General features: G+C 38.8%; 1 protein-coding gene across 3 annotated transcripts in view; it reads left to right on the top strand.

The window, feature by feature from the left end:
• The window catches only part of apooa (apolipoprotein O, a), a 92923-nt gene that overhangs the window by 53917 nt on the left and 14592 nt on the right, over positions 1–24414 (top strand). For all 3 annotated transcript variants that reach the window (XM_087993095.1, XM_087993094.1, XM_087993093.1), the window contains exon 2: positions 22623–22721. In XM_087993095.1, coding sequence (XP_087849221.1) covers positions 22623–22721 — 99 coding nt within the window. The remainder of the gene's footprint in view (positions 1–22622; positions 22722–24414) is intronic.

Genomic DNA, 24414 nt, shown 5'->3' with positions numbered 1-24414 from the left:
TATCACTGTGTGTATTAGTGTAAATATATCACAGTGTCAGTGTTAGTGTAAATATATCACAGTGTGTGTGTTAGTGTAAATATATCACTGTCAGTGTTAGTGTAAATATATCACAGTGTGTGTGTGTTAGTGTAAATATATCACAGTGTGTGTGTTAGTGTAAATATATCACAGTGCCAGTGTTAGTGTAAATATATCACAGTGTCAGTGTTAGTGTAAATATATCACAGTGTGTGTGTTAGTGTAAATATATCGCAGTGTGTGTGTTAGTGTAAATATATCACACTGTGTGTGTAAATATATCACACTGTGTGTGTAAATATATCACAATGTGTGTGTAAATATATCACAATGTGTGTGTTAGTGTAAATATATCACAATGTGTGTGTTAGTGTAAATATATCACAGTGTGTGTGTTAGTGTAAATATATCACAGTGTCAGTGTTAGTGTAAATATATCACAGTGTGTGTGTTAGTGTAAATATATCACAGTGTCAGTGTCAGTGTAAATATATCAGTGTCAGTGTTAGTGTAAATATATCACAGTGTGTGTTAGTGTAAATATATCACAGTGTGTGTGTTAGTGTAAATATATCACAGTGTGTGTGTTAGTGTAAATATATCACATTGTCAGTGTTAGTGTAAATGTATCAGTGTGTGTTAGTGTAAATATATCACAGTGTGTGTGTTATTGTAAATATGTCACAGTGTCAGTGTTAGTGTAAATATATCACTGTGTATTAGTGTAAATATATCAGTGTCAGTGTTAGTGTAAATATATCTGTGTGTATTGGTGTAAATATATCACTGTCAGTGTTAGTGTAAATATATCACAGTGTGTGTGTGTTAGTGTAAATATATCAGTGTGTGTTAGTGTAAATATATCACAGTGTCATTGTTAGTGTAAATATATCACAGTGCCAGTGTTAGTGTAAATATATCACAGTGTCAGTGTTAGTGTAAATATATCACAGTGTCAGTGTTAGTGTAAATATATCAGTGTGTGTGTTAGTGTAAATATATCGCAGTGTTAGTGTAAATATATCGCACTGTGTGTGTAAATATATCACAATGTGTGTGTAAATATATCACAATGTGTGTGTAAATATATGACAGTGTGTGTGTTAGTGTAAATATATCACAGTGTCAGTGTTAGTGTAAATATATCACACTGTTAATGTAAATATATCACAGTGTGTGTTAGTGTAAATATATCACAGTGTGTGTGTTCGTGTAAATATATCACAGTGTCAGTGTTAGTGTAAATATATCACAGTGTGTGTGTTAGTGTAAATATATCACAGTGTTAGTGTAAATATATCACAGTGTCAGTGTTAGTGTAAATATATCACACTGTTAATGTAAATATATCACAGTGTGTGTGTTAGTGTAAATATATCACAGTGTGTGTGTTAGTGTAAATATATCACAGTGTCAGTGTTAGTGTAAATATATCACAGTGTCAGTGTTAGTGTAAATATATCACAGTGTGTGTGTTAGTGTAAATATATCACAGTGTTAGTGTAAATATATCAGTGTGTGTGTTAGTGTAAATATATCACAGTGTCAGTGTTAGTGTAAATATACCACAGTGTTAGTGTAAATATATCACAGTGTGTGTGTTAGTGTAAATATATCACAGTGTTAGTGTAAATATATCACAGTGTGTGTATTAGTGTAAATATATCACACAGTGTCAGTGTTCGTGTAAATATATCACAGTGTCAGTGTTAGTGTAAATATATCACTGTGTGTGTTAGTGTAAATATATCACAGTGTCAGTGTTAGTGTAAATATATCACTGTGTGTTATTGTAAATATATCATAGTGCCAGTGTTAGTGTAAATATATCACAGTGTTAGTGTAAATATTTCACAGTGTGTGTGTTAGTGTAAATATATCACAGTGTCAGTGTTAGTGTAAATATATCACAGTGTGTGTTAGTGTAAATATATCACAGTGTTAGTGTAAATATATCACAGTGTGTGTGTTAGTGTAAATATATCACAGTGTCAGAGTTAGTGTAAATATATCACAGTGTGTGTGTTAGTGTAAATATATCACAGTGTGTGTGTTCGTGTAAATATATCACAGTGTCAGTGTTAGTGTAAATATATCACAGTGTGTGTGTTAGTGTAAATATATCACAGTGTTAGTGTAAATATATCAGTGTGTGTGTTAGTGTAAATATACCACAGTGTTAGTGTAAATATATCACAGTGTGTGTGTTAGTGTAAATATATCACAGTGTTAGTGTAAATATATCACAGTGTGTGTATTAGTGTAAATATATCACACAGTGTCAGTGTTCGTGTAAATATATCACAGTGTCAGTGTTAGTGTAAATATATCACTGTGTGTGTTAGTGTAAATATATCACAGTGTCAGTGTTAGTGTAAATATATCACTGTGTGTTATTGTAAATATATCATAGTGCCAGTGTTAGTGTAAATATATCACAGTGTTAGTGTAAATATATCACAGTGTGTGTGTTAGTGTAAATATATCACAGTGTCAGTGTTAGTGTAAATATATCACAGTGTGTGTTAGTGTAAATATATCACAGTGTTAGTGTAAATATATCACAGTGTGTGTGTTAGTGTAAATATATCACATTGTCAGTGTTAGTGTAAATGTATCAGTGTGTGTTAGTGTAAATATATCACAGTGTGTGTGTTATTGTAAATATGTCACAGTGTCAGTGTTAGTGTAAATATATCACTGTGTGTATTAGTGTAAATATATCAGTGTCAGTGTTAGTGTAAATATATCTGTGTGTATTGGTGTAAATATATCACTGTCAGTGTTAGTGTAAATATATCACAGTGTGTGTGTGTTAGTGTAAATATATCAGTGTGTGTTAGTGTAAATATATCACAGTGTCATTGTTAGTGTAAATATATCACAGTGCCAGTGTTAGTGTAAATATATCACAGTGTCAGTGTTAGTGTAAATATATCAGTGTGTGTGTTAGTGTAAATATATCGCAGTGTGTGTGTTAGTGTAAATATATCGCAGTGTTAGTGTAAATATATCGCAGTGTGTGTGTAAATATATCACAATGTGTGTGTAAATATATCACAATGTGTGTGTAAATATATCACAGTGTTAGTGTAAATATATCAGTGTGTGTGTTAGTGTAAATATATCACAGTGTCAGTGTTAGTGTAAATATATCACACTGTTAATGTAAATATATCACAGTGTGTGTGTTAGTGTAAATATATCACAGTGTGTGTGTTCGTGTAAATATATCACAGTGTCAGTGTTAGTGTAAATATATCACAGTGTGTGTGTTAGTGTAAATATATCACAGTGTTAGTGTAAATATATCAGTGTGTGTGTTAGTGTAAATATATCACAGTGTCAGTGTTAGTGTAAATATACCACAGTGTTAGTGTAAATATATCACAGTGTGTGTGTTAGTGTAAATATATCACAGTGTTAGTGTAAATATATCACAGTGTGTGTATTAGTGTAAATATATCACAGTGTCAGTGTTCGTGTAAATATATCACAGTGTCAGTGTTAGTGTAAATATATCACTGTGTGTGTTAGTGTAAATATATCAGTGTCAGTGTTAGTGTAAATATATCACTGTGTGTTATTGTAAATATATCATAGTGCCAGTGTTAGTGTAAATATATCACAGTGTTAGTGTAAATATTTCACAGTGTGTGTGTTAGTGTAAATATATCACAGTGTCAGTGTTAGTGTAAATATATCACAGTGTGTGTTAGTGTAAATATATCACAGTGTTAGTGTAAATATATCACAGTGTGTGTGTTAGTGTAAATATATCACAGTGTGTGTGTTCGTGTAAATATATCACAGTGTCAGTGTTAGTGTAAATATATCACAGTGTGTGTGTTAGTGTAAATATATCACAGTGTTAGTGTAAATATATCAGTGTGTGTGTTAGTGTAAATATATCACAGTGTCAGTGTTAGTGTAAATATACCACAGTGTTAGTGTAAATATATCACAGTGTGTGTGTTAGTGTAAATATATCACAGTGTTAGTGTAAATATATCACAGTGTGTGTATTAGTGTAAATATATCACACAGTGTCAGTGTTCGTGTAAATATATCACAGTGTCAGTGTTAGTGTAAATATATCACTGTGTGTGTTAGTGTAAATATATCACAGTGTCAGTGTTAGTGTAAATATATCACTGTGTGTGTTAGTGTAAATATATCACAGTGTCAGTGTTAGTGTAAATATATCACTGTGTGTTATTGTAAATATATCATAGTGCCAGTGTTAGTGTAAATATATCACAGTGTTAGTGTAAATATATCACAGTGTGTGTGTTAGTGTAAATATATCACAGTGTCAGTGTTAGTGTAAATATATCACAGTGTGTGTTAGTGTAAATATATCACAGTGTTAGTGTAAATATATCACAGTGTGTGTGTTAGTGTAAATATATCACAGTGTCAGTGTTAGTGTAAATATATCACAGTGTGTGTGTTAGTGTAAATATATCACAGTGTCAGTGTAAATATATCACAGTGTGTGTGTTAGTGTAAATATATCAGTGTGTGTGTTAGTGTAAATATATTAGTGTCAATGTTAGTGTAAATATATCAGTGTGTGTTAGTGTAAATATATCACAGTGTGTGTGTTCGTGTAAATATATCACAGTGTCAGTGTTAGTGTAAATATATCACAGTGTGTGTGTTAGTGTAAATATATCACAGTGTTAGTGTAAATATATCAGTGTGTGTGTTAGTGTAAATATATCACAGTGTCAGTGTTAGTGTAAATATATCACACTGTTAATGTAAATATATCACAGTGTGTGTGTTAGTGTAAATATATCACAGTGTGTGTGTTCGTGTAAATATATCACAGTGTCAGTGTTAGTGTAAATATATCACAGTGTGTGTGTTAGTGTAAATATATCACAGTGTTAGTGTAAATATATCAGTGTGTGTGTTAGTGTAAATATATCACAGTGTCAGTGTTAGTGTAAATATACCACAGTGTTAGTGTAAATATATCACAGTGTGTGTGTTAGTGTAAATATATCACAGTGTTAGTGTAAATATATCACAGTGTGTGTATTAGTGTAAATATATCACAGTGTCAGTGTTCGTGTAAATATATCACAGTGTCAGTGTTAGTGTAAATATATCACTGTGTGTGTTAGTGTAAATATATCAGTGTCAGTGTTAGTGTAAATATATCACTGTGTGTTATTGTAAATATATCATAGTGCCAGTGTTAGTGTAAATATATCACAGTGTTAGTGTAAATATTTCACAGTGTGTGTGTTAGTGTAAATATATCACAGTGTCAGTGTTAGTGTAAATATATCACAGTGTGTGTTAGTGTAAATATATCACAGTGTTAGTGTAAATATATCACAGTGTGTGTGTTAGTGTAAATATATCACAGTGTGTGTGTTCGTGTAAATATATCACAGTGTCAGTGTTAGTGTAAATATATCACAGTGTGTGTGTTAGTGTAAATATATCACAGTGTTAGTGTAAATATATCAGTGTGTGTGTTAGTGTAAATATATCACAGTGTCAGTGTTAGTGTAAATATACCACAGTGTTAGTGTAAATATATCACAGTGTGTGTGTTAGTGTAAATATATCACAGTGTTAGTGTAAATATATCACAGTGTGTGTATTAGTGTAAATATATCACACAGTGTCAGTGTTCGTGTAAATATATCACAGTGTCAGTGTTAGTGTAAATATATCACTGTGTGTGTTAGTGTAAATATATCACAGTGTCAGTGTTAGTGTAAATATATCACTGTGTGTGTTAGTGTAAATATATCACAGTGTCAGTGTTAGTGTAAATATATCACTGTGTGTTATTGTAAATATATCATAGTGCCAGTGTTAGTGTAAATATATCAGTGTTAGTGTAAATATATCACAGTGTGTGTGTTAGTGTAAATATATCACAGTGTCAGTGTTAGTGTAAATATATCACAGTGTGTGTTAGTGTAAATATATCACAGTGTTAGTGTAAATATATCACAGTGTGTGTGTTAGTGTAAATATATCACAGTGTCAGTGTTAGTGTAAATATATCACAGTGTGTGTGTTAGTGTAAATATATCACAGTGTCAGTGTAAATATATCACAGTGTGTGTGTTAGTGTAAATATATCAGTGTGTGTGTTAGTGTAAATATATTAGTGTCAATGTTAGTGTAAATATATCAGTGTGTGTTAGTGTAAATATATCACAGTGTGTGTGTGTTATTGTAAATATATCACAGTGTCAGTGTTAGTGTAAATATATCACAGTGTGTGTATTAGTGTAAATATATCACAGTGTCAGTGTTAGTGTAAATATATCACTGTGTGTGTTAGTGAAAATATATCACAGTGTCAGTGTTAGTGTAAATATATCACAGTGTCAGTGTTAGTGTAAATATATCACAGTGTGTGTGTTAGTGTAAATATATCACACTGTGTGTTATTGTAAATATATCACAGTGTCAGTGTTAGTGTAAATATATCACAGTGTGTGTATTAGTGTAAATATATCACAGTGTCAGTGTTAGTGTAAATATATCACTGTGTGTTAGTGTAAATATATCACAGTGTCAGTGTTAGTGTAAATATATCACAGTGTGTGTTAGTGTAAATATATCACAGTGTCAGTGTTAGTGTAAATATATCACACTGTGTGTTAGTGTAAATATATCACAGTGTCAGTGTTAGTGTAAATATATCACTGTGTTAGTGTAAATATATCACAGTGTCAGTGTTAGTGTAAATATATCACACTGTGTGTTAGTGTAAATATATCACAGTGTCAGTGTTAGTGTAAATATATCTCACAGTGTCAGTGTTAGTACATCACACAGTGTCAGTATATCACACTGTGTGTTAGTGTCAGAGTCAGTGTTAGTGTATCACAGTGTGTGTTAGTGTCATTGTTAGTGTCATTGAAGAAGGGCCTGTGCCCGAAACGTCGAATCTCCTGTTCCCTGGATGCTGCCTGACCTGCTGTGCTGTTCCAGCAATAAAGTTTCAACTTTGATCTCCAGCATCTGCAGACCTCACTTTCTCCTCAGTGTTAGTGTATCACAGTGTGTGTTAGTGTCAGTGTTCGTGTATCACAGTGTGTGTTAGTGTATCACAGTGTGTGTTAGTGTCAGTGTTAGTGTATCACAGTGTGTGTTAGTGTCAGTGTGAGTGTACATAGTGTGTGTTAGTGTCAGAGTCAGTGTTAGTGTATCACAGTGTGTGTTAGTGTCAGTGTTAGTGTATCACTGTGTGTGTTAGTGTATCACAGTGTGTGTTAGTGTATCACAGTGTGTGTTATTGTCAGTGTTAGTGTATCACAGTGTGTGTTAGTGTCAGTGTGAGTGTACATAGTGTGTGTTAGTGTCAGAGTCAGTGTTAGTGTATCACAGTGTGTGTTAGTGTCAGTGTTAGTGTATCACAGTGTGTGTTAGTGTCAGTGTGAGTGTACATAGTGTGTGTTAGTGTCAGAGTCAGTGTTAGTGTATCACAGTGTGTGTTAGTGTCAGTGTTAGTGTATCACAGTGTGTGTTAGTGTATCACAGTGTGTGTTAGTGTATCACAGTGTGTGTTATTGTCAGTGTTAGTGTATCACTGTGTTAGTGTATCACAGTGTGTGTTAGTGTCAGTGTGATGTACATAGTGTGTGTTAGTGTCAGAGTCAGTGTTAGTGTATCACAGTGTGTGTTAGTGTCAGTGTGAGTGTACATAGTGTGTGTTAGTGTCAGAGTCAGTGTTAGTGTATCACAGTGTGTGTTAGTGTCAGTGTTAGTGTCAGTGTTAGTGTATCACAGTGTGTGTTTGTGTCAGTGTTAGTGTATCACAGTGTGTGTTTGTGTCAGTGTTAGTGTATCACAGTGTGTGTTAGTGTCAGTGTTAGTGTATCACAGTGTGTGTTAGTGTCAGTGTTAGTGTATCACTGTGTGTGTTAGTGTATCACAGTGTGTGTTAGTGTCAGAGTCAATGTTAGTGTATCATAGTGTGTTCGTGTCAGAGTCAGTGTTAGTGTATCACAGTGTGTGTTAGTGTCAGTGTTAGTGTCAGTGTTAGTGTATCACAGTGTGTGTTTGTGTCAGTGTTAGTGTATCACAGTGTGTGTTAGTGTATCACAGTGTGTGTTAGTGTCTGTGTTAGTGTATCACTGTGTGTGTTAGTGTCAGTGTTAGTGTATCACAGTGTGTGTTAGTGTCAGTGTTAGTGTATCACAGTGTGTGTTAGTGTCAGTGTGAGTGTACATAGTGTGTGTTAGTGTCAGAGTCAATGTTAGTGTATCATAGTGTGTTCGTGTCAGAGTCAGTGTTAGTGTATCACAGTGTGTGTTAGTGTCAGTGTTAGTGTATCACAGTGTGTGTTAGTGTATCACAGTGTGTGTTAGTGTCAGTGTTAGTGTATCACAGTGTGTGTTAGTGTCAGTGTGAGTGTACATAGTGTGTGTTAGTGTCAGAGTCAATGTTAGTGTATCATAGTGTGTTCGTGTCAGAGTCTGTGTTTGTGTCAGTGTTAGTGTATCACAGTGTGTGTTAGTGTCAGTGTTAGTGTATCACTGTGTGTGTTAGTGTCAGTGTTAGTGTATCACTGTGTGTGTTAGTGTATCACTGTGTGTGTTAGTGTCAGTGTTAGTGTATCACAGTGTGTGTTAGTGTCAGTGTGAGTGTACATAGTGTGTGTTAGTGTCAGAGTCAATGTTAGTGTATCATAGTGTGTGTCAGTGTTAGTGTATCACTGTGTGTTAGTGTCAGTGTGAGTGTACATAGTGTGTGTTAGTGTCAGAGTCAGTGTTAGTGTATCACAGTGTGTGTCAGTGTTAGTGTATCACTGTGTGTTAGTGTCAGTGTGAGTGTACATAGTGTGTGTTAGTGTCAGAGTCAATGTTAGTGTATCACAGTGTGTTAGTGTCAGAGTCAGTGTTAGTGTATCACAGTGTGTGTTAGTGTCAGTGTTAGTGTATCACAGTGTGTGTTAGTGTCAGTGTATCACAGTGTGTGTTAGTGTCAGTGTGAGTGTACATAGTGTGTGTTAGTGTCAGAGTCAATGTTAGTGTATCATAGTGTGTGTCAGTGTTAGTGTATCGTAGTGTGTGTTAGTGTCAATGTCAGTGTTAGTGTATCGTAGTGTGTGTTAGTGTCAATGTCAGTCAGTATGTCATAGTGTGTGTCAGTGTATCACAGTGTGTTCGTGTCAGTGTTAGTATATCATAATGTGTGTTAGTATTCGTGTATCATAGTGTGTGTTCATGTTAGTGTATCACAGTGTGTGTCAGTGTTAGTGTATCATAGTGTGTGTTAGTGTATTGTAGTGTGTGTGTCGGTGTTAGTGTATTATAGTGTGTGTTAGTGTATTGTAGTGTGTGTGTCGGTGTTAGTGTATTATAGTGTGTGTTCGTGTATCGTAGTGTGTCAGTGTCAGTGTTAGTGTATCGTAGTGTGTGTCAGTGTTAGTGTATCATAATGTGTGTTAGTATTCGTGCATCATAGTGTGTGTTCGTGTTAGTGTATCATAGTGTGTGTTAGTGTATCGTAGTGTGTGTCAGTGTTAGTGTATTATAGTGTGTGTTAGTGTATCGTAGTGTGTGTCAGTGTCAGTGTATCATAGTGTGTGTCAATGTCAGTGTGAGAGTATTGTAGTGTGTGTCAGTGTATCACTGTGTTAGTGTCAGCGTATCATAGTGTGTGTTAGTGTCAATGTCAGTGTCAGTATATCATAGTGTGTGTTAGTGTCAATGTCAGTGTCAGTATATCATAGTGTGTGTTAGTGTCAATGTCAGTGTCAGTATATCATAGTGTGTCTTAGTGTCAATGTCAGTGTCAGTATATCATAGTGTGTGTTAGTGTCAATGTCAGTGTCAGTATATCATAGTGTGTGTTAGTGTCAGTGTCAGTGTCAGTATATCATAGTGTGTGTTAGTGTCAATGTCAGTGTCAGTATATCATAGTGTGTGTTAGTGTCAATGTCAGTGTCAGTATATCATAGTGTGTGTTAGTGTCAATGTCAGTGTCAGTATATCATAGTGTGTGTTAGTGTCAATGTCAGTGTCAGTATATCATAGTGTGTGTTAGTGTCAATGTCAGTGTCAGTATATCATAGTGTGTGTTAGTGTCAATGTCAGTGTCAGTATATCATAGTGTGTCTTAGTGTCAATGTCAGTGTCAGCGTATCATAGTGTGTGTTAGTGTCAATGTCAGTGTCAGTATATCATAGTGTGTGTTAGTGTCAGTGTCAGTATATCATAGTGTGTGTTAGTGTCAATGTCAGTGTCAGTATATCATAGTGTGTCTTAGTGTCAATGTCAGTGTCAGTATATCATAGTGTGTGTTAGTGTCAATGTCAGTGTCAGTATATCATAGTGTGTCTTAGTGTCAATGTCAGTGTCAGTATATCATAGTGTGTGTTAGTGTCAATGTCAGTGTCAGTATATCATAGTGTGTCTTAGTGTCAATGTCAGTGTCAGCGTATCATAGTGTGTGTTAGTGTCAATGTCAGTGTCAGTATATCATAGTGTGTCTTAGTGTCAATGTCAGTGTCAGTATATCATAGTGTGTGTTAGTGTCAATGTCAGTATATCATAGTGTGTCTTAGTGTCAATGTCAGTGTCAGCATATCATAGTGTGTGTTAGTGTCAATGTCAGTGTCAGCATATCATAGTGTGTCTTAGTGTCAATGTCAGTGTCAGCATATCATAGTGTGTCTTAGTGTCAATGTCAGTGTCAGTATATCATAGTGTGTGTTAGTGTCAATGTCAGTGTCAGTATATCATAGTGTGTCTTAGTGTCAATGTCAGTGTCAGTATATCATAGTGTGTGTTAGTGTCAATGTCAGTATATCATAGTGTGTCTTAGTGTCAATGTCAGTGTCAGCATATCATAGTGTGTGTTAGTGTCAATGTCAGTATATCATAGTGTGTCTTAGTGTCAATGTCAGTGTCAGCATATCATAGTGTGTGTTAGTGTCAATGTCAGTGTCAGTATATCATAGTGTGTGTTAGTGTCAATGTCAGTGTCAGTATATCATAGTGTGTCTTAGTGTCAATGTCAGTGTCAGTATATCATAGTGTGTCTTAGTGTCAGTGTCAGCATATCATAGTGTGTGTTAGTGTCAGTGTCAGTATATCATAGTGTGTCTTAGTGTCAATGTCAGTATATCATAGTGTGTCTTAGTGTCAATGTCAGTGTCAGTATATCATAGTGTGTGTTAGTGTCAATGTCAGTGTCAGTATATCATAGTGTGTCTTAGTGTCAATGTCAGTGTCAGTATATCATAGTGTGTGTTAGTGTCAATGTCAGTGTCAGTATATCATAGTGTGTCTTAGTGTCAATGTCAGTGTCAGTATATCATAGTGTGTCTTAGTGTCAATGTCAGTGTCAGTATATCATAGTGTGTCTTAGTGTCAATGTCAGTGTCAGTATATCATAGTGTGTGTTAGTGTCAATGTCAGTGTCAGTATATCATAGTGTGTCTTAGTGTCAATGTCAGTGTCAGTATATCATAGTGTGTGTTAGTGTCAATGTCAGTGTCAGTATATCATAGTGTGTGTTAGTGTCAATGTCAGTATATCATAGTGTGTCTTAGTGTCAATGTCAGTGTCAGCATATCATAGTGTGTGTTAGTGTCAATGTCAGTGTCAGTATATCATAGTGTGTGTTAGTGTCAATGTCAGTGTCAGTATATCATAGTGTGTGTTAGTGTCAATGTCAGTGTCAGTATATCATAGTGTGTGTTAGTCTCAATATCAGTGTTAGTGTATCATAGTGTGTGTTAGTGTATTGTAGTATGTTTAGTGTATCATAGTGTGTCAGTGTATTAATGTTAGTGTATTAGTGTCAATGTCAGTGTATTAGTGTTAGTGTATTAGTGTCAATGTCTGTGTCAGTGTATTAGTGTCAGTGTATTAGTGTCAGTGTATTAGTGTCAGTGTATTAGTGTCAGTGTATTAGTGGAGAAAGTGAGGACTGCAGATGCTGTGTTAGTGTCAGTGTTAGTGTATTAGTGTCAGTGTTAGTGTATTAGTGTCAGTGTTAGTGTATTAGTGTGTCACTGTCAGTTTTAGTGTATTAGTGTTAGTGTGTCAGTGTATTAGTTTTAGTGAAATAGTGTTAATGTATTAATGTCAGTGTGTCAGTGTTAGTCTATTAGTGTTAGTGTGTCGGTGTCAGTGTCAGTGTGTTAGTGTCCGGATTTGTGTTAGTTAATCAGTGTCTGTGTTAGTGAATCAGTGTCTGTTAGTGAATCAGTGTCTGTGTTAGTGTATCAGTGTCTGTGTTAGTGTATCAGTGTCAGTGTGTTAGTGTTTTAATGTCAGTGTTAGTGTATTAGTGTCGGTGTGTCAGTGTCGGTGTATCGGTGTCAGTGTGTCACTGTATTTGTGTCAGTGTCACTGTATTTGTGTCAGTGTCACTGTATTTGTGTCAGTGTCACTGTATTTGTGTCAGTGTATTAGTGTTAGTGTTAGTGTATTAGGGTCAGTGTTAGTGTCACTGTGTCAGTGTCAGTGTATTAGTGTCAGTGTCAGTGTATTAGTGTCAGTGTATTTGTGTCAGTGTATTAGTGTCAGTGTCACTTATTAGTATTAGTGTTAGAGTATTAGTGTTAGAGTATTAGTGTTAGAGTATTAGTGTTAGAGTATTAGTGTTAGAGTATTAGTGTTAGAGTATTAGTGTTAGAGTCAGTGTATCTGTGTCAGTGTATCTGTGTCAGTGTATCTGTGTCAGTGTATCTGTGTCAGTGTATCTGTGTCAGTGTATCTGTGTCGGTGTGTCGGTGTGTCGGTGTGTCGGTGTGTCGGTGTGTCGGTGTGTCGGTGTATTAGTGTTAGTGTATTAGTGTCACTGTATTAGGGTATTAGTGTCAGTGTATTAGGGTCAGTGTTAATGTATTAGTGTATTAGTGTCAGTGTATTAGTGTTAGTGTTAATGTATTAGTGTTAGTGTCAGTGTATTAGTGTCAGTGTCACTGTATTAGTGTATTAGTGTCACTGTATTAGTGTATTAGTGTCAGTGTATTAGTGTTAGTGTCAGTGTATTAGGGTCAGTGTTAATGTATTCGTGTTAGTGTCAGTGTATTAGTGTCAGTGTATTAGTGTCAGTGTATTAGTATTAGTGTTAGAGTGTGTCAGTGTTAGAGTGTGTCAGTGTTAGAGTGTGTCAGTGTCAATGTCAGTGCTAGTATATTAATGTCAGTGTCAGAGTGTTAGTGTCAGTGTTAGTGTATTAGTGTCAGTGTCTGTGTTAGTGTCAGTGTGTTAGTGTCAGTGTTAGTGTATTAGTTTCAATGTCAGTGCTAGTGTATTAGTGTTAGTATATTAATGTCAGTGTCAGAGTGTTAGTGTCAGTGTTAGTGTATTAGTGTCAGTGTGTGTATTAGTGTTAGTGTCAGTGTTAGAGTGTTAGTGTCTGTGTTAGTGTGTCAGTGTATTAGTGTCAGTGTCAGTGTATTAGTGTCAGTGTCAGTGTATTAGTGTCAGTGTGTTAGTGTCAGTGTTAGTGTATTAGTTTCAATGTCAGTGCTAGTGTGTTAGTGTTAGTGTATTAGTGTTAGTATATTAATGTCAGTGTCAGAGTGTTAGTGTCAGTGTTAGTGTATTAGTGTCAGTGTGTGTATTAGTGTTAGTGTCTGTGTTAGTGTGTCAGTGTATTAGTGTCTGTGTAAGTGTATTAGTGTCAGTGTATTAGTGTTAGTGTCACTATATCAATGTCAGTGTGTCAGTGTATTAGTGTTAGTGTCAGTGTGTTAGTGTCAGTGTTAGTGTATTTGTGTCAGTGTCAGTGTGTCAGTGTATTAGTGTCAGTGTCAGTGTATTAGTGTCAGTGTCAGTGTATTAGTGTCAGTGTATTAGTGTCAGTGTCACTGTGTCAGTGTCACTGTGTCAGTGTCACTGTGTCAGTGTCACTGTGTCAGTGTCACTGTGTCAGTGTATTAGTGTCACTGTGTCAGTGTCACTGTGTCAGTGTCACTGTGTCAGTGTCACTGTGTCAGTGTCACTGTGTCAGTGTCACTGTGTCAGTGTCACTGTGTCAGTGTATTAGTGTCAGTGTATTAGTGTCAGTGTTAGTGTATTAGTGTCAATGTCAGTGTATTAGTGTCAATGTCAGTGTATTAGTGTCAGTGTCAGTGTATTAGTGTCAGTGTCAGTGTATTAGTTGAAACTTTATTGCTGGAACAGCACAGCAGGTCAGGCAGCATCCAGGGAACAGGAGATTCGACGTTTCGGGCACAGGCCCTTCTTCAGGAATGAGCAGAGAGTGTTCAGCAGGAGAAGATAAAAGGTAGGGAGGAGGGACTTGGAGGAGGGGAGTTGGAAATGTGATAGGTGGAAAGAGGTCAAGGTGAGGGTGATAGGTCGGAGTAGGGTGGAGGCGGAGAGGTCAAGAAGAAGACTGCAGGTCAGGAAGGCGGTGCCGGGCTGGAAGGATCCGGCTGAGACAAGGTGGGGGGAGGGGGGATGAAGAAACTGGTGAAGTCCAAGTTCATCCCCTGTGGTTGGAGGGTTCCCAGTCGGAAGATAAGACGCTCCTCCTCCGACCGTCGGGTTGTTGTGGTTTGGCGGTGGATGAGTCCAATGACCTGCATATCCTCGGTGGAGTGGGAGGGGGAGTTGAAATGCTGTGCCACAGGTTGGTTGGGTTGGTTCGTCCGGGTGGCCCAGAGGTGCTCTCTGAATCGCTCCGCAAGTAGGCGGCCTGTCTCCCCAATATAGAGGAGGCCACACCGGCTGCAGCGGATGCAGTAGATGATGTGGGTGGAGGTGCAGGTGAATCTGTGGCGGATATGGAAGTTTCCCTTGGGGCCTTGGAGAGAAGTGAGGGGGGAGGTGTGGGCGCAAGTGTTGCACCTCTGGGCCACCCGGACGAACCAACCCAACCAACCTGTGGCACAGCATTTCAACTCCCCCTCCCACTCCACCGAGGATATGCAGGTCATTGGACTCATCCACCGCCAAACCACAACAACCCGACGGTCGGAGGAGGAGCGTCTTATCTTCCGACTGGGAACCCTCCAACCGCAGGGGATGAACTTGGACTTCACCAGTTTCTTCATCCCCCCACCCCCCACCTTGTCTCAGCCGGATCCTTCCAGCCCGGCACCGCCTTCCTGACCTGCAGTCTTCTTCTTGACCTCTCCGCCTCCACCCTACTCCGACCTATCACCCTCACCTTGACCTCTTTCCACCTATCACATTTCCAACGCCCCTCCTCCAAGTCCCTCCTCCCTACCTTTTATCTTCTCCTGCTGAACACTCTCTGCTCATTCCTGAAGAAGGGCCTGTGCCCGAAACGTCGAATCTCCTGTTCCCTGGATGCTGCCTGACCTGCTGTGCTGTTCCAGCAATAAAGTTTCAACTTTGATCTCCAGCATCTGCAGACCTCACTTTCTCCTCAGTGTATTAGTGTCACTGTGTCAGTGTATTAGTGTCAGTGTCAATGTATTAGTGTCAGTGTCAATGTATTAGTGTCAGTGTCAATGTATTAGTGTCAGTGTCAATGTATTAGTGTCAGTGTCAATGTATTAGTGTCAGTGTCAGTGTATTAGTGTCAGTGTCAGTGTATTAGTGTCAGTGTATTAGTGTCAGTGTCAGTGTCAATGTATTAGTGTCAGTGTCAGTGTCAATGTATTAGTGTCAGTGTCAGTGTATTAGTGTCAATGTCAGTGTATTAGTGTCAGTGTCAGTGTATTAGTGTCAGTGTCAGTGTATTAGTGTCAGTGTCAATGTATTAGTGTCAGTGTCAATGTATTAGTGTCAGTGTCAGTGTATTAGTGTCAGTGTCAGTGTATTAGTGTCAGTGTCAGTGTATTAGTGTCAGTGTCAGTGTATTAGTGTCAGTGTATTAGTGTCAGTGTATTAGTGTCAGTGTATTAGTGTCAGTGTCAGTGTCAATGTATTAGTGTCAGTGTCAGTGTCAATGTATTAGTGTCAGTGTCAGTGTATTAGTGTCAATGTCAGTGTATTAGTGTCAGTGTCAGTGTATTAGTGTCAGTGTCAATGTATTAGTGTCAGTGTCAATGTATTAGTGTCAGTGTCAGTGTATTAGTGTCAGTGTCAGTGTATTAGTGTCAGTGTCAGTGTATTAATGTCAGTGTCAGTGTATTAGTGTCAGTGTATTAGTGTCAGTGTCAGTGTCAATGTATTAGTGTCAGTGTCAATGTATTAGTGTCAGTGTCAGTGTCAATGTATTAGTGTCAGTGTCAGTGTATTAGTGTCAATGTCAGTGTATTAGTGTCAGTGTATTAGTGTCAGTGTCAATGTATTAGTGTCAGTGTCAATGTATTAGTGTCAGTGTCAGTGTATTAGTGTCAGTGTCAGTGTATTAGTGTCAGTGTCAGTGTATTAATGTCAGTGTCAGTGTATTAGTGTCAGTGTATTAGTGTCAGTGTCAGTGTCAATGTATTAGTGTCAGTGTCAATGTATTAGTGTCAGTGTCAGTGTCAATGTATTAGTGTCAGTGTCAGTGTATTAGTGTCAATGTCAGTGTATTAGTGTCAGTGTCAGTGTATTAGTGTCAGTGTCAATGTATTAGTGTTAGTGTCAGTGTATTAGTGTCAGTGTATTAATGTTAGTGTATTAGAGTCAGTGTCACTGTATTAGTGATAGTGTATTCGTGTCAGTGTGTGTATTAGTGTTAGTGTCAGTGTATTAGTCTCAGTGTATTAGTCTCAGTGTATTAGTCTCAGTGTATTAGTCTCAGTGTATTAGTCTCAGTGTATTAGTCTCAGTGTATTAGTGTAAGTGTATTAGTGTCAGTGTCACTGTATTAGTGTCAGTGTCACTGTATTAGTGTCAGTGTTAGTGTCAATGTCAGTGTATTAGTGTCAGTGTGACAGTGTCGGTGTGTTAGTGTCGGTGTATTAGTGTTAGTGTATTAATGTTAGTGTACTAGTGTCAGTGTCACTATTGGTGTGAGTGTATTAGTGTCAGTGTGTGTATTAGTGTTAGTGTCATTGTTAGAGTGTTGGTGTCTGTGTTAGTGTGTCACTGTTAGTGTCAGTGTATTAGTGTCTGTGTAAGTGTATTAGTGTCAGTTAGTGTATTAGTATTAATGTCAGTGTCAGTGTGTTAGTGTATTAGTGTTAGTGTATTTGTATTAGTGTCAGTGTGTCAGTGTCAGTGTATTAGTGTCAGTGTTAGTGTATTAATGTCTGTGTCAGTGTATTAGTGTCAGTGTTAGTGTATTAGTGTCAGTGTTAGTGTATTAGTTTCAATGTCAGTGCTAGTGTATTAGTGTCAGTGTTAGTGTATTAGTGTTAGTATATTAATGTCAGTGTCAGAGTGTTAGTGTCAGTGTTAGTGTTAGTGTATTAGTGTCAATGTCAGTGTATTAGTGTTAGTGTCGGTGTGTTAGTGTCGGTGTGTTAGTGTCGGTGTGTTAGTGTCGGTGTGTTAGTGTTAGTTTCAGTGTATTAGTTTCAGTGTATTAGTGTTAGTGTATTAGTGTTAGTGTATTAGTGTTAGTGTATTAGTGTTAGTGTATTAGTGTCAGTGTATTAGTGTCAGTGTGTTAGTGTCAGTGTGTTAGTGTCAGTGTTAGTGTATTAGTTTCAATGTCAGTGCTAGTGTGTTAGTGTTAGTGTATTAGTGTTAGTATATTAATGTCAGTGTCAGAGTGTTAGTGTCAGTGTTAGTGTATTAGTGTCAGTGTGTGTATTAGTGTTAGTGTCAGTGTTAGATTGTTAGTGTCTGTGTTAGTGTGTCAGTGTATTAGTGTCTGTGTAAGTGTATTAGTGTCAGTGTATTAGTGTTAGTGTCACTATATCAATGTCAGTGTGTCAGTGTATTAGTGTTAGTGTCAGTGTGTTAGTGTCAGTGTTAGTGTATTTGTGTCAGTGTCAGAGTGTCAGTGTGTTAGTGTATTGTATTAATGTCAGTGTCAGTGTATTAGTGTCAGTGTTAGTGTATTAATGTCAGTGTATTAGTGTCAGTGTATTAGTGTCAGTGTTAGTGTATTAGTGTCAGTGTTAGTGTATTAGTGTCAGTGTCAGTGTATTAGTGTCAGTGTATTAGTGTCAGTGTATTAGTGTCAGTGTATTAGTGTCAGTGTATTAGTGTCAGTGTGTTAGTGTCAGTGTTAGTGTATTAGTTTCAATGTCAGTGCTAGTGTGTTAGTGTTAGTGTATTAGTGTTAGTATATTAATGTCAGTGTCAGAGTGTTAGTGTCAGTGTGTGTATTAGTGTTAGTGTCAGTGTTAGAGTGTTAGTGTCTGTGTTAGTGTGTCAGTGTATTAGTGTCTGTGTAAGTGTATTAGTGTTAGTGTCACTATATCAATGTCAGTGTGTCAGTGTATTAGTGTTAGTGTCAGTGTGTTAGTGTCAGTGTTAGTGTATTTGTGTCAGTGTCAGAGTGTCAGTGTGTTAGTGTATTAGTGTATTAGTGTCAGTGTATTAGTGTCAGTGTCAGTGTATTAGTGTCAGTGTATTAGTGTCAGTGTATTAGTGTCAGTGTATTAGTGTCAGTGTATTAGTGTCAGTGTATCAGTGTCAGTGTATCAGTGTCAGTGTATCAGTGTCAGTGTATCAGTGTCAGTGTATCAGTGTCAGTGTATCAGTGTCAGTGTATCAGTGTCAGTGTATCAGTGTATCAGTGTCAGTGTCAGTGTATTAATGTCAGTGTGTTTGTGTCAGTGTCACTGTGTCAGTGTCACTGTGTCAGTGTCACTGTGTCAGTGTCACTGTGTCAGTGTCACTGTGTCAGTGTCACTGTGTCAGTGTCACTGTGTCAGTGTCACTGTGTCAGTGTCACTGTGTCAGTGTCACTGTGTCTGTGTCAGTGTCACTGTGTCTGTGTCACTGTGTCAGTGTCACTGTGTCAGTGTCACTGTCAGTGTATTAGTGTCAGTGTTAGTGTATTAGTGTTAGTGTCAATGTCAGTGTATTAGTGTCAGTGTCAGTGTATTAGTGTCAGTGTCAGTGTATTAGTGTCAGTGTATTAGTGTCAGTGTCAGTGTATTAGTGTCAGTGTTAGTGTATTAGTGTCAGTGTCAATGTATGAGTGTCAGTGTATGAGTGTCAGTGTATTAGTGTCAGTGTATTAGTGTCAGTGTATTAGTGTCAGTGTCAGTGTTAGTGTATTAGTGTCAGTGTCAATGTATGAGTGTCAATGTATGAGTGTCAGTGTATGAGTGTCAGTGTGTGAGTGTCAGTGTGTGAGTGTCAGTGTGTGAGTGTCAGTGTGTGAGTGTCAGTGTGTGAGTGTCAGTGTGTGAGTGTCAGTGTGTGAGTGTCAGTGTGTGAGTGTCAGTGTGTGAGTGTCAGTGTGTGAGTGTCAGTGTGTGAGTGTCAGTGTGTGAGTGTCAGTGTGTGAGTGTCAGTGTGTGAGTGTCAGTGTGTGAGTGTCAGTGTGTGAGTGTCAGTGTGTGAGTGTCAGTGTGTGAGTGTCAGTGTGTGAGTGTCAGTGTGTGAGTGTCAGTGTGTGAGTGTCAGTGTGTGAGTGTCAGTGTGTGAGTGTCAGTGTGTGAGTGTCAGTGTGTGAGTGTCAGTGTGTGAGTGTCAGTGTGTGAGTGTCAGTGTGTGAGTGTCAGTGTGTGAGTGTCAGTGTGTGAGTGTCAGTGTGTGAGTGTCAGTGTGTGAGTGTCAGTGTGTGAGTGTCAGTGTGTGAGTGTCAGTGTGTGAGTGTCAGTGTGTGAGTGTCAGTGTGTGAGTGTCAGTGTGTGAGTGTCAGTGTGTGAGTGTCAGTGTGTGAGTGTCAGTGTGTGAGTGTCAGTGTGTGAGTGTCAGTGTGTGAGTGTCAGTGTGTGAGTGTCAGTGTGTGAGTGTCAGTGTGTGAGTGTCAGTGTGTGAGTGTCAGTGTGTGAGTGTCAGTGTGTGAGTGTCAGTGTGTGAGTGTCAGTGTGTGAGTGTCAGTGTGTGAGTGTCAGTGTGTGAGTGTCAGTGTGTGAGTGTCAGTGTGTGAGTGTCAGTGTGTGAGTGTCAGTGTGTGAGTGTCAGTGTGTGAGTGTCAGTGTGTGAGTGTCAGTGTGTGAGTGTCAGTGTGTGAGTGTCAGTGTGTGAGTGTCAGTGTGTGAGTGTCAGTGTGTGAGTGTCAGTGTGTGAGTGTCAGTGTGTGAGTGTCAGTGTGTGAGTGTCAGTGTGTGAGTGTCAGTGTGTGAGTGTCAGTGTGTGAGTGTCAGTGTGTGAGTGTCAGTGTGTGAGTGTCAGTGTGTGAGTGTCAGTGTGTGAGTGTCAGTGTGTGAGTGTCAGTGTGTGAGTGTCAGTGTGTGAGTGTCAGTGTGTGAGTGTCAGTGTGTGAGTGTCAGTGTGTGAGTGTCAGTGTGTGAGTGTCAGTGTGTGAGTGTCAGTGTGTGAGTGTCAGTGTGTGAGTGTCAGTGTGTGAGTGTCAGTGTGTGAGTGTCAGTGTGTGAGTGTCAGTGTGTGAGTGTCAGTGTGTGAGTGTCAGTGTGTGAGTGTCAGTGTGTGAGTGTCAGTGTGTGAGTGTCAGTGTGTGAGTGGCAGTGTGTGAGTGGCAGTGTGTGAGTGGCAGTGTGTGAGTGGCAGTGTGTGAGTGGCAGTGTGTGAGTGGCAGTGTGTGAGTGGCAGTGTGTGAGTGGCAGTGTGTGAGTGGCAGTGTGTGAGTGTCAGTGTGTGAGTGGCAGTGTGTGAGTGGCAGTGTGTGAGTGGCAGTGTGTGAGTGTCAGTGTGTGAGTGTCAGTGTGTGAGTGGCAGTGTGTGAGTGGCAGTGTGTGAGTGGCAGTGTGTGAGTGGCAGTGTGTGAGTGGCAGTGTGTGAGTGGCAGTGTGTGAGTGGCAGTGTGTGAGTGGCAGTGTGTGAGTGGCAGTGTGTGAGTGTCAGTGTGTGAGTGTCAGTGTGTGAGTGTCAGTGTGTGAGTGTCAGTGTGTGAGTGTCAGTGTGTGAGTGTGTGAGTGTGTCAGTGTGTGTGTGTCAGTGTCAGTGTGTCAGTGTATCAGTGTGTCAGTGTCAGTGTGTCAGTGTCAGTGTGTCAGTGTCAGTGTGTCAGTGTCAGTGTGTCAGTGTGTCAGTGTCAGTGTGTCAGTGTGTCAGTGTGTCAGTGTGTCAGTGTATCAGTGTGTCAGTGTCAGTGTGTCAGTGTCAGTGTGTCAGTGTCAGTGTGTCAGTGTGTCAGTGTGTCAGTGTCAGTGTGTCAGTGTCAGTGTGTCAGTGTCAGTGTGTGTATTAGTGTTAGTGTCACTGTATTAGTGTATTAGTGTTAGTGTATTAGTGTCAGTGTGTCAGTGTGTTAGTGTCAGTGTCAGTGTATTAGTGTCAGTGTCAGTGTATTAGTGTCAGTGTCAGTGTATTAGTGTCAGTGTATTAGTGTCAGTGTTAGTGTATTAGTGTCAGTGTTAGTGTATTAGTGTTAGTATATTAATGTCAGTGTCAGAGTGTTAGTGTCAGTGTTAGTGTTAGTGTATTAGTGTCAATGTCAGTGTATTAGTGTTACTGTCGGTGTGTTAGTGTCGGTGTGTTAGTGTCGGTGTGTTAGTGTCGGTGTGTTAGTGTCGGTGTGTTAGTGTCGGTGTGTTAGTGTCGGTGTGTTAGTGTCGGTGTCAGTGTATTAGTGTCAGTGTCAGTGTATTAGTGTCAGTGTCAGTGTATTAGTGTCAGTGTCAGTGTGTTAGTGTCAGTGTTAGTGTATTAGTTTCAATGTCAGTGCTAGTGTGTTAGTGTATTAGTGTTAGTATATTAATGTCAGTGTCAGAGTGTTAGTGTTAGTGTATTAGTGTCAATGTCGGTGTGTTAGTGTCAATGTCAGTGTATTAGTGTCAGTGTCAGTGTAGTTGTGTCAGTGTAGTTGTGTTAGTGTCAGTGGCACTGTGTCAGTGGCACTGTTAGTGTCAGTGTGTTAGTGTATTAGTGTCAGTGTATTAGCGTCAGTGTTAGTGTATTAATGTCAGTGTCAGTGTATTAATGTCAGTGTATTAATGTCAGTGTATTAATGTCAGTGTATTAATGTCAGTGTATTAATGTCAGTGTATTAATGTCAGTGTATTAGTGTCTGTGTTAGTGTCAGTGTTAGTGTCAGTGTGTCAGTGTATTAGTGTCAATGTCAGTGTATTAGTGTCAGTGTATTAGTGTCAGTGTATTAGTGTCAATGTCGGTGTATTAGTGTCGGTGTATTAGTGTTAATGTCAGTGTATTAGTGTTAATGTCAGTGTATTAATGTCAGTGTTAGTGCATTAGTGTCAATGTCAGTGTTAGTGTATTTGTGCTGGAAAAGCACAGCAGGTCAGGCAGCATCTGAGGAACAGAAGAGGCAACGTTTTGGGCATCAGCCCTTCCTGATGAAGGGTTTATCCACCACACTCTTCAACTCTGATACTCCAGCATCTGCAGTCTTCATTTTCTCCGTCACATTATAGTAGGAGAGTGGTACAACATGTACTAGAGTGAGAGCACGATAAAATGTTGTCTAGATATACTATAGTGAGATTGCAATACAACATTGTATAGGTATACTATGGTGAGAGAGAGAGCGATACATTGGTGCACAGTTACGTTGTGGTGAGAAAATAATCCACTTTGCTCGAGGCTAGATTATCTTCATGGTTCGTGATTGCATCCAGTACTTTCACAGAAGTTGTAATTATTTCAACGATAGTCATTCAGCATGGCTGTTCGACCATCCAGTGTTATGATGCCTTAATGAGAGATTGCACAAAATTCCCTCTGACAGAAAAACAATCCCTTCATTTCCCATTGCAGGGTTTTGGTTGGGCAGTGCCTCATGCCTATCTGGCTGGACTGTCGGCACCAGTGTTTGCACAGAGTGACAGTCAAGAGAAAGGGCTTCGGGTTGACCAGGTACCTCTCTCGTATTTTTGCAAAGTGAATTCTTTCTGCATTGATTTTGGTCAGAAAACCTAATGTTTAATTTTTCTAAACAAATGCTTCACAGGGGAAAGATTTGAATTTGAATAACCCCTCACTGTGTCTCTGGGAATTACTTTGTGTCCTCTTGAATATCTATTGTGAGAATGTCCATCCCTTTAATACTGACTATTCAAATCCTAGATTGAAGCTATCATAGGTATCTCATGACCTATTTATCTTCCTTTTAAGTCAAACATTCCTAATTTTATATTCCCTCCATTAGTGACTATCTTTTCAGCTGGTTAGATCCTCAGCTCTGCAATTGTTTCACTCCGAGTGTGCTTTGACCCCTCTTTGTCCCTTAAGGTTTCCCAACCAAACGTTCCTCTTTGACAAAGCTTTTTATCACCTGACTTTGTATCTCCTCCTGTGGCTCAATTTCTGATGACAGTTCGATAAAAGTCTTTGGGATGCTTTCCTGCATTAAAAGTCCAATATTATTCCATATTCTTCTTGTTGTTCCAAACCAATCAGAATAACATTCATAAAGAGGCATTCTTTCAACTGTCGAGGTTAAGAAAGGGAATTCTTATCAAGGTACACACCTTACAGAGTCATACAGCAAGCTCTTTGGCCCAACCTGTTCATGCCAACCAGGTTTCCTAAACTGATTAGTCCCAATTTATTTGGGAGGGCGCTCTATGAGAGAGCGCATTTTATTACATTGGAAGCTGGGTGGTCCCAAATCCTTCCCTAATCCCAGATTTGAGCCAATCCTTTTCCCCTCCTTGTTACTCTTGATACCTCCCCCTTTGCCCCTGCTATGTTCAACCTCAAACATGGGGCTTCTGTGCCTCCCCACCCCCAACTCCGACCTCAATCTGTTCTTCTGCCTCCGATACCATTACACTTCCTGGCTCTGTCTGGCCTCCTCTGGCAACTAGACCAAGGCTCAGTTCTGTCCAGTCAGCTGTTACCTAAGATCAGCCCAGTGTCTTACTGACTGCCCAGATCAGACTCCATCAACTTTCTCACCCTTTTGAGTCCTATCATCATGCTGTGCTTTTCCCTCTCCCTCCCACTTTGATATCCCCTGGCCTGGGACCTGATGCTCTGCAGGCTTTCAATACAAAGCTGTGCCCCTCGCTGCCACCCAGCCTCCAACAACACTAGGGAAGCATACAAGAGTAGAAAAGAATAGATTTTCGTGAAGGTTAACCTGGGAGCAACCAGAATCACGAGAAATGCTTAGAAAACCATCGCCTCTGCTGGACATCCGCAGATCAATCCAAACGTTGAATTAAAATGCCATTTTAAGTATCAACCTCGCAAACCTATCAGTGAGAATTACATTTGTAGGAGAACATTAACAGACCAACTGAAACCACAGACAATATCATTTTAAACTGATGCAGGGCCACGGAGAGAGAGAGAGTGGCTAAGCCGGATTAGTTTTGGATTGATACAGGCTACCAACAGTGGACTCTGCGAATATATGTTCCGTGTTGGTTATCTTAACAGAGATCGGCCGAACAGTTGTTTTACTCCTGATAGCAAGTCAGTGAAGGAAGAAACCAAACCAACCTTTCCTTGGTATAGATGTATTTGCAGGGTGAATCACTCCAGGTACATACCTCCCAGTTTGATTCCCTCCCTGTGTCCATAAGTCTCTCTTCACAAAAAT

This window comes from Chiloscyllium plagiosum, unplaced genomic scaffold (genome assembly GCF_037043375.1).
Source record: "Chiloscyllium plagiosum isolate Xiang-an unplaced genomic scaffold, Cpla_swu_hap1 HiC_scaffold_12, whole genome shotgun sequence".
Classification (NCBI taxonomy): Eukaryota; Metazoa; Chordata; class Chondrichthyes; order Orectolobiformes; family Hemiscylliidae; genus Chiloscyllium; species Chiloscyllium plagiosum.
This window is presented reverse-complemented; position numbering and strand designations above follow the sequence as displayed.